The sequence below is a fragment of the Melanotaenia boesemani genome, chromosome 9 (genome assembly GCF_017639745.1).
Source record: "Melanotaenia boesemani isolate fMelBoe1 chromosome 9, fMelBoe1.pri, whole genome shotgun sequence".
NCBI classification, from domain to species: Eukaryota; Metazoa; Chordata; class Actinopteri; order Atheriniformes; family Melanotaeniidae; genus Melanotaenia; species Melanotaenia boesemani.
The window spans coordinates 17,007,195-17,019,636 of NC_055690.1; the positions used below are offsets into that span (position 1 = coordinate 17,007,195).

Here is a 12,442-nt window from a genome sequence, read left to right on the forward strand (position 1 = left end):
GTGTCCTTATGGCTGGCTGACCTCATCAGCAGCTGTGTCCAAAAATAGGGGCAGTCTTCTCAGATATAATGTATATTGGGAGGCTTAAGCATCTGCAAGTCAAGCTGATATCCAGCTGGAAGCAGATAAAATGCATATTCTTACATATTGCCTCCTTTGAATTGTCGATCACTAAATTTAGCATTGTGTGCTGAAGCAGATTACAGCACGGTCATATGGAAGAAGGGATGATTCACCTGCAGGCACGAGTGAGTAACAATATTAATAAGTGCCTGTTTTGCTCTAATCTCTGTGCCTGCAGCAATCCAGGGCATATGCTAAGGTAGCATGGTGGTGGTCTAAGAGTCCCCCTCCCCTTCGTGTGAGGTTGTGCTGACTGTGGGGTAAATAGTGACCCAATTAGCTGTGGCAGAGAGGTGGGTGGGAGGGGGGTACACAGTGTTAATAAGAGGCCAGTTTTAAGCTGGTGGTCTTGCAGAAATGTGTGTTGGCTGGGGCTGTGTGTGAGGCAGAGGTCTGAGAAACAACAGGTGGGAAGAGGAAGAGCTTAAAACTCCTACTGAGCAGTAATTAATACTGATGCATCTGTTCAACTGTTCCAGCCCAGTGATGGCAGCAGGAGAGTTGACACTAACCTGGTTTTAGCCACATTAGTTGCTCATTGTTTCAAATGAATTGTGCGTAATGTATCGGGCTCAACAAGTAAGACCTATACAGTTTATATCATAATGATTCTTTTGGTCTGGATGTAACAAGACATTACTGTATTCCACCAAACTGAAACTGCACAGATCTCATGCTGGAAGGTTCTCTTTGCCTTTCCTTAAAGTTTAAGTTGCACTCATCTGTATTAGTATGGACACAAATGATATTGTAGAAAACTGTTTAAACCATTGCAGCCAATTGTTTCATTGTTCTGTCAATTGAAGTTAATAAATTCCTATTTAACCCAGATATTTCAGTTGGCTGTTATTAAGATAAAACGTATTTCAATTCGGTATTTTCTCCTCACATTTTGATAAACATGCTACTGCTTCACCTTGGACAACATGGATGTGTTATTGTTATTGCAACAATATGAAGGCCAAGGGCAGAGTTTCAGGTCCAGGACAGGCCATGTTTCTCTTCTCATATTTCCCATCTATTTCTATTTTGCACAGTCAACAAAAGGCTGAACAGAAAAAAAACATACAATCACAGCTGCGATGAAGGTGGTAAATGACATTATTGTTGGACTAGACAAGAAACTACATTGTGCATCACTTTTTATTGATTTGTTAAAAGCATTTGGACCATGATATTTTCAAATTTAGACTCTTTGAATCGGGACTATCGGTATATGCAATTGCTTGGTTCACAAATTATCTCAGTATTAGCACCCAGTGCATTTAACATGATGGTATGTGTGCTAAATGTGTTACTGTCCATGAGGGGGTGCCGCAGGGTTCTGTTTTAGGTCCTCTTTTATTTATTTATTTATTTATTATATAAATGGTCTTCATGAGTCAGATGCTAATTTACACCTTTTATGTTAATAACCCAGTAATTTACTGTTCTGGATTAACACTCGTACAGACCATTGAAACCCAAAGCTTGTTCTAAATGCAGACAAAACTAAGCTAATGTTGTTCTCCAATGCAAGGGAAAAGCCACAAATTCCCTCAGTGTCCACCCTGGAAGGAAATGAAATAGAGGTGGTTTTCATGTACAAATACCTTGGTATTTGCATTGCTGAGACCCTTACATTCAAACCGCATGTGGAAAATCTTGTGAAGAAGCTACAGCTAAACTGGGTTTTTATTTTATAAATAAGTTGGCAAAAAATGAGTTTGTTGCTGCAACTTTCTGTATCTAAACACATTTGCTCAATGTCTTCCAATGGTTGACACCGTTTATCATGCCTCACTGAGGTTTATTACAGGTTGTAATAAGTCAACACACCACTGTGATTTATACTCTCGGGTTGAATGGCCTACTCTGGTACACTTTCATTTATATGGCACCGCTTTGTTTACTGCATACTTATATGTACCCTACTCAGGGAAGTGGTGATTCTTACAGTTTTCACCTGATCCATGATTGAAGAAAAAACAAAAAAAACACTGAGAGCACAAGATCAATTAGTTCAGCAAGTGCAAATGAGCACAGGAGTTTTTATTTAGAAAATTACCTGAGGCTTTAACACACTTTACCAATGTCTGATTTCCTGTCTGGTCCTATCTGAACTGCTGAGCTTGACCCATTCTGGACGCATGTTCCATTAAAAAAAAAAAAAAACGACTCAGCACGTATGTTTAGCAGAGAGCCACGTTAAGGCACTTCTGGGACGCTTCTGACAAGTATCGCGGCGTGCCCGGTGTGAACCAAACCATTGACTTAAATGGCTGTGAATAGCTGCGAAGGTGTTCAAAGCATGCACTAATTTTTCACAAGTCGCTTGTAAAAGTAATTTTCTCTTTTTAATTGACTTTTTTGTGTTTTAACTGAGTGCCTTACTTGACTATTTTTGTATTTGCTGCTGACTATCTTGGACCAGGACTCCCTTGTAAAGAGGTTTTCTCAGTGGGATTTTTCCTGGTTAAATAAAAACAAATAAATAAACAAACAAAAAAACAAACAAATAAATGAATGAATAAATAAAAAAAAGCCTTTTTGACTTATTTTACAAAAAATAGTTTGTTGTCATTAATACATCCATGATGGATATACATAATTCCAGTCATGTGTACTCTCTTTTGCAAGAGCTTTTTTGGGGAGTGACAAAAAAAACCAAACAAAAAAAAAACAACAACAACAAAAAAAAAACAACAAAAACATCACTTTACCTCATAGTCAAAACGTTTGTGTTTTTTGAACAGCTGTTGTTGCTCCCTTGTAGGGTATGTCACACTAAGACACTTGCATTGCTCAGAAATGCCAGGAGCAGCAATTATTCTATTTTTTTCCTGTTTGTGCAAATCAACTGCCAGTAACCAGCTGATTTGCCTGGTTGTTGTAATAGCAGAATAATGAGACAGTGGGAGCGGACTGAAATCCATTCTCTCATTCTTACATTTTTTGAAGGACAAGGAGTAAAAACAGTAGTGTTGCTGATTTCTAAATCATGAATGTGAATGCCTGTCTGTCTGAGAGCGTACACAGCACGGTGTGGAAGGATTAGAATAAAGTAGCACAAATAAAACATTAAACTTGTTTAAAAGCCTTTAGAGCCAGATGTTCCTCTTACTCCTGATGAGGGATTATGAAGGAATAAATGTTCTGAATGCAACTTGTTTTCTGCCTTCTTTTGTGTTGAGTATATTCGAGCACTCAGCTGATCTCATTCTTTGGGCACAAGAATGAGGTAGAACCTGACCCCAGATCATATGATCTGGGGTCAGGTCTACGTTGGGCAGGTCTAGGCTGTGCAGGGTGTACAAGCTTTGTACTATAGGCGCTGTGCACGATAGCTGGCTTATTTCATCTGCCATTCTTCTTACCCTGAAGCTCCCATCACTCTGGAAGAGGATGAATCTTTAGCAAATTGAAGTTTTTTCTCAAATTAGCCTCACTGATTAGCGGTTTTCTTACAGCGACACAACTGTTCAGTCCCAGTCCCTTAAGTTCCCTTCACATTGTTCATGTGGAAATGCTCTTACTTTCAATATTAAATGCATTGTACTGTTCTTAACCTAATTTTAGTAGTTTCTGCAATCTCGTTAGATGTTTTCTCTGCTTGATACATGTAAATGATTTGACCCTTGTTAAACAGACTAACATCTTTTCCATGACCACGGGATGTGTCTATCGACTTAGCTGTTTAAGAAATGAGAAGCTGCTAATTGCATCAGTTGGGGTCAAATAACTTGTTACCAGCTGAAAGATAAATACCCATAATTATGGCCCATAATTAACATAGTTAATGCCTGTAATTATCTAAAAGAAGGGTTATATTCATTTGCTTAGTTAAATCCAGGTGGTGACTTTTGTTTTGGCCTAGCAATGTATTTCAGTGTTGTCCTCACACAGTAAATGTTCATAACTAAAATGTGATTGCACTTTTGAACATGGAGGAATTTCTAACTAAAACTCGCATCATGAAGCCTGTTTGCCCTGGAGTGTCTTCTCATCCCCCATCAACACAATCAGACAATGGCTGGATTAAAGCAATCTCTCTTCTTTGTAAGCAAAGCCTCCATTAACTATGACAGGGCAGTATCATGGCAATGGGATTAGAGCACCTCCCTAACGGGTTTACCACTCATGAAATAAAAGGACAATTGAAGCAAAGCAGCAGGGTTACTGCAGACTCAAAACTGTGCACTTCCACTGCCCTTAAAACTGTCTGTCCAATGTCCCACCTGTCAGCTATGAATGCGCAGAGCCTGATCTCTGTTCACACATTTGTCCAGCCTGCACCATCTCCTCCATCTGCTTCGCAAGCTCAATGTCACATCATGGTTTTATGTTTTATTTCCTCCTCTTGTTGTCTCCCTAACCTGTTATGTTTCTTTAAATGTTACAGGGGATGCATTTGGGCTGCAAACTCACAATGCATGCAAACCAAAGTGCAATGACAACACCTTGGCATTTTTGTAAGATCTTTGTGAGTTTTTCTCTGTAATGTTTATTTCCATAAAAATACTAACAGATGGCCTTTCTACTGTGTTTTGCTTCTGAGTTGAACATTATATTACAGAAATGAATATCACTCAGAAATAAAGTGATGACTATTCTAGGGGAGATTAAATCTCCTAATCTGTATATCCCTGCAATATTAAAGTCATGAAAATAAATGTTTGCTTTCGGAATAGCACCCACAGAAATAGTGTCGAAAGACATTTTGGCCTGCTTTGCTGTTGTTTTTGCTATTGCTCACAGGAAGTGCCTTGGGGGAACATGAGGATTTGTCTCTGCAGTCAGGGTTAAACCTTAGCTGCCCTGCAGAAACTGTGTTGCCTGTTTGAGCTCAGAGTTGACGGGCTGGAGCAAGAGGAGATTACTCCGCAAACCCAGTCGTTTTATGTCTGAGAAGTTCCTGCGGTCAGCAACCCCCCCCCATGGGAGAGGGAGTTTGTCTCTCTGTTTCTGAAGAGGCTGATCGATTCTATGGTGTTGCCATCATCACACACAAACATCTGTGGGCAGCTCTGTTCAGTGTGGCAGACTTTGATGCAGCAGCAGAGAAAGATCATAATAACCTGAACACAGCTTCCAAGAAAACTCTGCAGCTCAAGATGTCAGGAATATACTTTGCTCTTTGGCATGTGTTTCAACTCTCAAATGTCCCACTTTCAGAGGGTTTGTGCCTACGGATGATGGTATTCAAAAGCTAAAGGTGTGTGAGTGAGTCATCCTTGTGGGCATGGGTCAGGGATTAGCTGTTTGCTAATAACTTTCAATTCAGTCATCATGGCCGGGAAGCAAACAGCCTCACAGAAAGAGGTCTAAAAATAATGCAGTGCTTTTAATTAGCCCCTCAGCTCTGCCAAATATCTGAAAACAGGCAGCCAAATAAAGCTTTCATTTTGTTGATGTTTCTTGTTTTTGTTTATTAAATGTCACAGAATAAAAAAAAAAAACAAAACAAAACAAAAGAAATGAAAAAAATCCAATTTTCCCGCCCAATAAGGAAGGTAAACTCCCATTTTATTTCAACAAAGTTCAGTTATATCACAGTCTGAGTGGAGGAGGGAGCTAGATAAGGTAAATGGAATGACTGATGTTTATTTTAGACCTGAGAGGAAACAGTCTGCTGGTTCACCAACATTTGGAATATTTATTGCTGTTTACTTTGGATATCCATTTACCCATTAAGATGCGATGCAACCTATGTGTTTATGTCTCCTTTTAGAGGTGGTATTTTTGTGCTTTCTTTCTTTCAACACAGATGCTATGTGAGTATGTTTGATATATTTTTTCTTTCATTTTCCAGACACAACAAATTATTAATTTTAGAGCATCACTGTACTTAAGGCAAAGGCAATAAACAGACTAAAAGACGTTTTAGGCTTCATATTTTCATTAGATTTTTCTAGTTTCTTCAGGGGCTGAGAATGAAAGGCTTTTAGTAAACATTAACTCTATCAAAATATGAAATAACCCTTGGGTTTTGGGATGCTTTGTTTCCATAAAATGAAATTTGTTTAATTTAAATATTATGTACTGCTCTATGAATTATTTGTACATCAGAACCTGGTCCAGAAGGGATTAAAAAAAAGGAAGAAATTGTTATTTGTGTTGTTATTTCTAATGATATTTAAGTTTGTCATTTCTTGGACAAACTTAAAAATGTTGGTGACTCATTCTGCATTAGGGGTGTTATTTTACTTTTGTCAATTAAAAAGGTTTGTTGAAAACTTAATTCCCTCACACATGATGGTCAAGTGGTGGATGGTAGCTGGTTGGTGGCTGGAGAAGACCAATCAGAGCCGGCTGAGCTTATTGGGACACTACAGCTATGCGTATCATGTAAGCATCCTCTGGGACTTTAAATAGCCGTTAAAGTCACTTTGGATGAGAATTTATTTAAGCTTAGTAGGATACGCTATGTATGTTTGAGGTTAAAAGCCAATGCTTTTATGTTGACCTTTTGAATTGCATGAATACAGAAGGATGAGAGTGAAGTAGTGCAAGTGCAACAGTTTTAAGATTAATTGAGATTTATGCACTTTCAATATAAAGTTATTGTTGTGCTTAGGTTTTAAGCTCCGTTTATAATAGTGTAGTGAAAACTGGCTTTTAATTATATGCCTTTTACTAAACAAGAACAGGCTTCTTATTGTTTTTGGTGTTTGTTTGGCACTAAATGCGATGCTGCAGTGTGTATTTGCTCATTGTTTATTATTTTTGGTGAGTACATCCAACCAGATGCTATTTGCTGACTTCGGCTTCACTTTTAATTAGGTAGTCCCTCACAGACTGGTCAACATGCTCAGCAACCCTGTATTTATTGCTCATGTATTCTAAACTTCCTCACTGATAAACCACAAAAACCACAAAAGAGTAGGCAACTGCATATTGTCCACTCTCCCTGAATATACTGAAATGAGTTGACACCACCATGTGACGGCTGTTTTCTGTGTTGCTCCATCTTGCGGCCAAACCATTTTTCCCACACTGACAGCAGAATGGATATCTGGACTGACAACGTTAGGCCATGGCCCACAGTTACTGATTAAAATATTTGATCTGTTTTTCGTGTTGGGTATGCATCGGTTACAACCAGGGCTCAAATTACACCAGAGCATTTGGGGGAGCCTTATTTTCGGGTGTTAACTGCAACTTTGCAATTCACGTGCACACGCATATGTATTAGCACATGTACTGTGGTCAAAAATATGGTTACTACCAAAAAATAAATAAATAAATAAATAAACCCTACTACTGTATGCAGTTTGTTTAATCAGAAACGGATGGAAAGTTCTTTAAAGAAGAAGCATAACATGATTGTTGGTTGGATGCTCACAGCACACAACAAACAATGCTGCAGCCCACAGTGCCAAAGGAAAGAGAACGGATCACCTGTGTCGTTTAGAGGATTAAATAAATTAATTAATTACTTTAATTAATTAATAAACACACAATTCTGACAAATTAATGATATTATTTTCAAGAAACATCAGGTACCTTATTGAAAAATTTATTGTAACCTGAAAGTGCACTATTTTTAGGGCCCCCCCTTAAAGTAACAGCTGAATGTCTTTAGGGGAGCTCCTCTGCCTTTCAGGGGAGCCGAGCTCCCCTTAGCTCCCCTATAATTCAAACCGTGGTTACGACACCAACCATAAAAGTGAAAGGAGAAACAGGGAAGAAAAAGTCCACTCGACATTCTTCCCCAACTCAGTACTAGTATACGTCAGTGTACTAGCTAGATCATATAGTTGTAATCACTTACTGCAGACCAGTGATCCTAATAAATCCGATTTATTTGTGTTAATGCAGTAGCAACACGGGACAGTTATAGCAGCTCAGAACGTCACCTACCTGCATGCAGTGAAGCGATGAGTTTGTGTGTGTCTTGCTCTTGATTAAAATGTGCTAGTGGTTACGCCAACTTCATAGCTGTCTACTAAAAACTATAATAAAATTATTTAAATGAACCACAGGGAGAAGATAGTTATGGTCAAAGGGTGTGACTTATGACCTCCTCATCCAAAGTAACAGCAGAATCTCTCCATGTCTCAGCCCAGCATGAAGTACAACTTCATCAGGTTTTGTAAAGGAGACATTTTTTCTGATCTGCTGTGTGCGCAGTTTAGAACGAAGCACAACTAAATTTTTTTTGCGTCAAATTCTAATAATGAAATGTTTCACACAAATTTCACGCTTTAACAATAATCTGTGAGGCTATAATTAAAGTCCAAATGTTTTTTTACTCAAATTAGTCTATAGTGAGATTAATGACAAGACACTACAGAGAGGTGAGTCAGCATTTGGTGGAGCTTGTGTCTGGTGAACAGTGCCAAAGCAAAGGGGATTATGTTAGACACGTTTACCCTTAATGTAAATGGTGAGGATGCCCATAGTGCCAGCAAGATCAAGCTCTTGTGGGTTCACTTGACAGAGGGTCTGATGTTAACCCTTAATACCTTCGTTCCATATTAAGGAAGCTTAAAAGAGGCTTTTCAGCTCAAATAAGGCAAAGTCCCTCTCAGCTTTTAGCAAATTTCTACAGGACCTTGATACTTCTCTGAGCTTTCACTTTTGTGTGTGCTGCTGTGTTACAGGGTAATACACCACCTGCACTGTGGAAACCCACAGAGACCTAGCTCAGATATTTAAGGCTGCAGAGGTTACTGTAGCCAGCTCCCCACTCTGGATACGGTTATTGCTGACTGTCTATATAAGAGGGCTAGCAGCATTATTAAGGACTCAACCCACCCATGTCACAGACTGTTCCTCCCTCTCCAATCAGGAAAAAAAAGATACACAACCATTAGGACACACACAAACAGACTGAATAACATTATCTGCCCCAGCTACCACAGACGCACACACCATCTATACACACCCATAGCTGCTGAAGGCTGAAGACAGCAAACAAACCAGCCTGTCTTATCAACTCTACCCCTGCCTCATGCTGCTGCTGTACACAGAACTCTTTACATTCAAGACTACCAATACAACATTTACAGTTTGTACCAAATGTTTGCTGTGAGATATCTGTTTGCTCTGTACTGTCTCCACTAAGGCAATCTCCTAGTTATATTTGTCAATGCTGCTAGTTTCAAGGAGAGCTTCCAAACAAAATTTTGTTGTATGACTACAAAGTCGTGTCTTTGCTGTCTTCTCTAAGATAAACCAAAGGAAACACACATGTTAAAATAAAATAGCTCAGAATGAGAAAAAAAATATTCTTAGGGAATGACAAACTATTTAAAAAAAGATGCATTTGTGCTGAAATATTTGGTTTGTCTGAGTAAGTTAGTAACTAATGTCATCAACAGACCTAAAAATGTAAATTAGATTTTTCATATGAGTGCAGCCTTTTTTGAACAGGTCTAGAGAGAGGGACAAGAACAGGTGGAGAGGAGGAGAATATAACAGATGAGACAACATAAAGGCTGACCAGGTGAAGAAAAGGGGGGTAGCAGGTAAAACAGAGATAACACTTTAACTTTTTGTCTCAACGCAAAAAAGCTGCAGATCCCCAGCAAAAAGTCAGCATCCTCACTGTGATCCTTCTAGAGAACATAAAGGGACAAACAACATGTGCAGGTGTGACATAAGAGAGTTAGGTCTGTGGAGGAAAATAAGCACTTTGTGACATTTCTTTCTTTGAACTCATAATTGTGTCATATTCTGTAAAGCCGGGAAGGTTCAGCAGGACTTTGCTTAGTTTTGCGCCCCTCAGATTGGAACTCTGCTTACTGCTTATCTCACTTTCTGGCCCTGGTAGCTATCACAGCTCCACATGGTTTATTTTGCATGTGTCTGAATTTGGACTGAACGTGTGTTGTGTAAATAAGAAAAATTATATCTGTGTTTAGCTTCACTAAGCCTTCCTTTTTTGTGGGTAGCTCCCCTATAAGGTATTTTTCTGAATTTCAATCATTTTCAGCACCAGTATTACTGAAAACATCAAACAAACAAACAAAAAAAACTAAATACAAAAAATCACTTTAAAATCCATTGATAACATTGCATATTTTACTTTTTTTTTCAACAATTTCATATGGGTGTCTGAGGTCCAACAACATTAATTTCTAAGTGTATTACCCCATATTCAGCCTTGGTCCTTAATTTCAGCCATTTTAAAAGTGGCTCTAGTGAGCTCTAATGAGAAAGGGCTGTTTCTGTGTCTGAACCTTTAAAGGTTCATGAGTGTACCTGTCCACGCCCCTCTCTAGCAGAAGATCGGGCTTTTGCTGGCGCCTGCTCTGTGATTTTAGAGGGCAGGCTCAGCTAGCTGGGGGGGTGGGTCAATGACAGCATCCACTACCGGAGGCAGTGGTTATTTCCCTTTGTGAGGTCACAAATAGAAAGATCTCAGACTCACCTGTTTGAGCACGCATTTGCTAAAAAGTGGAGCAAGCAAGTAAGAGAAGAGACAGAATTTTCTCATGTTTGGGCCTTATACACAGGCTATGTGGACACATATGACTGTTAGAAAACCTTTAAGAAGTGCATTTTGCATAATATGGGACTTTTAAGATGATTAATGCTTGCATCTGGCATGAATGGTTGTTATCTTCCACAAATCTGCAGTTTAAACTACAATTTCATGAGCCTCATTTGTGCTGCGGTCAAGCCAAAGATATTTCCTACCATAGATGATCAAGTTACCATTTCTTATAACGTTGTTACTCTTGTAGATGCGCTTAATGAATTTTCACTTCTAAAAACTTCTAAAACCAACATTTGTAGGGAATTCACATTTTCAAGAAAATGCTGCATTCAAATTCACTGTCATCAGTACTTTGATTGAACTATTTTTATTTCCTATTCTTTAAGAATTTTATATTTTAATAATATTTTATAGCTGCCATCAATGACTGGAAGTACATTTGTCCTATTAAAAGAAAATAGGCAAGTCATGTGCACACTTTTCACCTTTTCCATTTGTTTATTTAAAAAAAAGTTATGTTACCTTTGTTCCAGCCAGACATTACTGAAATATTCATGAAATTGAAAAAGGAGAGTGCATTGATTGATTAGTCTGGAATAATAATACACGTTGAAATAAAACGCCTGCAGGCTTTAGCTACAGGATGTGGTCCAACATCATGGGTGAAGCTGTTTTGTGTGTCTGATTGAAAACGTGAGCCTGTCAGCATCTAAGTATGAGTTTCCATTGTAAAAGAGACCTGATGAGAAGGCTCAGTTCACAGTTCTCACTGAGGCTTTCATCTGTCAATCAGCAAAAGATTAGAAGGTCGCTGTGTCAAACTTCTCATCCTGTCCTCATTCACAGGATAGCAAGAACACAAACTGCAGGGTTGACACGAGGATAGGATTTCTAATGTATTACTGGTTTCACTTGAGTCCGAGCTGCACTGCAAATTTTAAAAATAGAGGTTAAATCAGAGACCCATTCCTCTCATGAATGCTGGGACAATTTTCTCTACCTCACACATGGGCTAAATTATGAATGGGATATTATTTGTTTACTCCATGTTGGACTGAAAGATGTGCATTATTCATCTACTCTGACAGGACAGACAGAGGCTTGGGAAAACATTAAAACAAGTACAGCCTAACAGGATGTAGGTGGGAATTTGGGCAGTCATGCATATGCAGCCACAGTAATGAACTTAATCTCAATCAGGCTGTTTTCAGCCAACCCTGAGCAAAATGTTGGTTTGCCCAGGAAAAAGCTGTCTCAATTATATTTCCAAGATAAAATTGGTGTTTCATTTGATGATACTGGTCATGTGTTTGTGCTGCTGCCTGCTGGTCTGATTTCCAGTCTTTGTTTTAAATGCATCAGACAGACAGGACCTCTCAAGCTAATTAGATTCATATGTCTTTTCTTCTTAGTTCTGAGAGATGATTTCCGGCAAGCCCCAAGCGACGTGGTGGTGGCTGCTGGTGAGCCTGCAGTGTTGGAGTGTGTCCCACCCCGTGGTCACCCTGAGCCTACCGTATCCTGGAAACGCAACAACGTCAGAGTCAGCACCAAAGAAGAGCGCATCTCTGTGAGTTAAACATACTACAACTACAGTTATCCAAAAATTCTAATTTCTTTTAAATATATTATCATATTATCACAGTGATCATTTTAACCAGTCTTTCATGAGATGCTGGAAAAAGTGGATTTTTTTTTAACATTGACAGTTTATCATAATATTTGATTTAATACAGCTGGTGATATTCTAGATATTTCTTTCATTGTTCCAGTTGGAGGTTGAACTTTAACACTTAAAGCAGATTTAACTTGAATTAGCATTTGTTGAAACACCATGGCTACACATCACAGACCTACTATAGACTGATTAAATTAGAAACATAGAAGGCACAA

The 12,442-nt window shown here is 38.7% G+C and overlaps 1 protein-coding gene across 4 annotated transcripts in view; it reads left to right on the forward strand.

Annotated features, from left to right (window-relative positions):
• Positions 1 to 12,442, forward strand: part of LOC121645585 (roundabout homolog 2-like) — a 68,821-nt gene that overhangs the window by 14,296 nt on the left and 42,083 nt on the right. For all 4 annotated transcript variants that reach the window (XM_041994094.1, XM_041994091.1, XM_041994093.1 and 1 more), the window contains exon 3: positions 11,962 to 12,119. In XM_041994094.1, the coding sequence (XP_041850028.1) occupies positions 11,962 to 12,119 (158 nt within the window). The remainder of the gene's footprint in view (positions 1 to 11,961; positions 12,120 to 12,442) is intronic.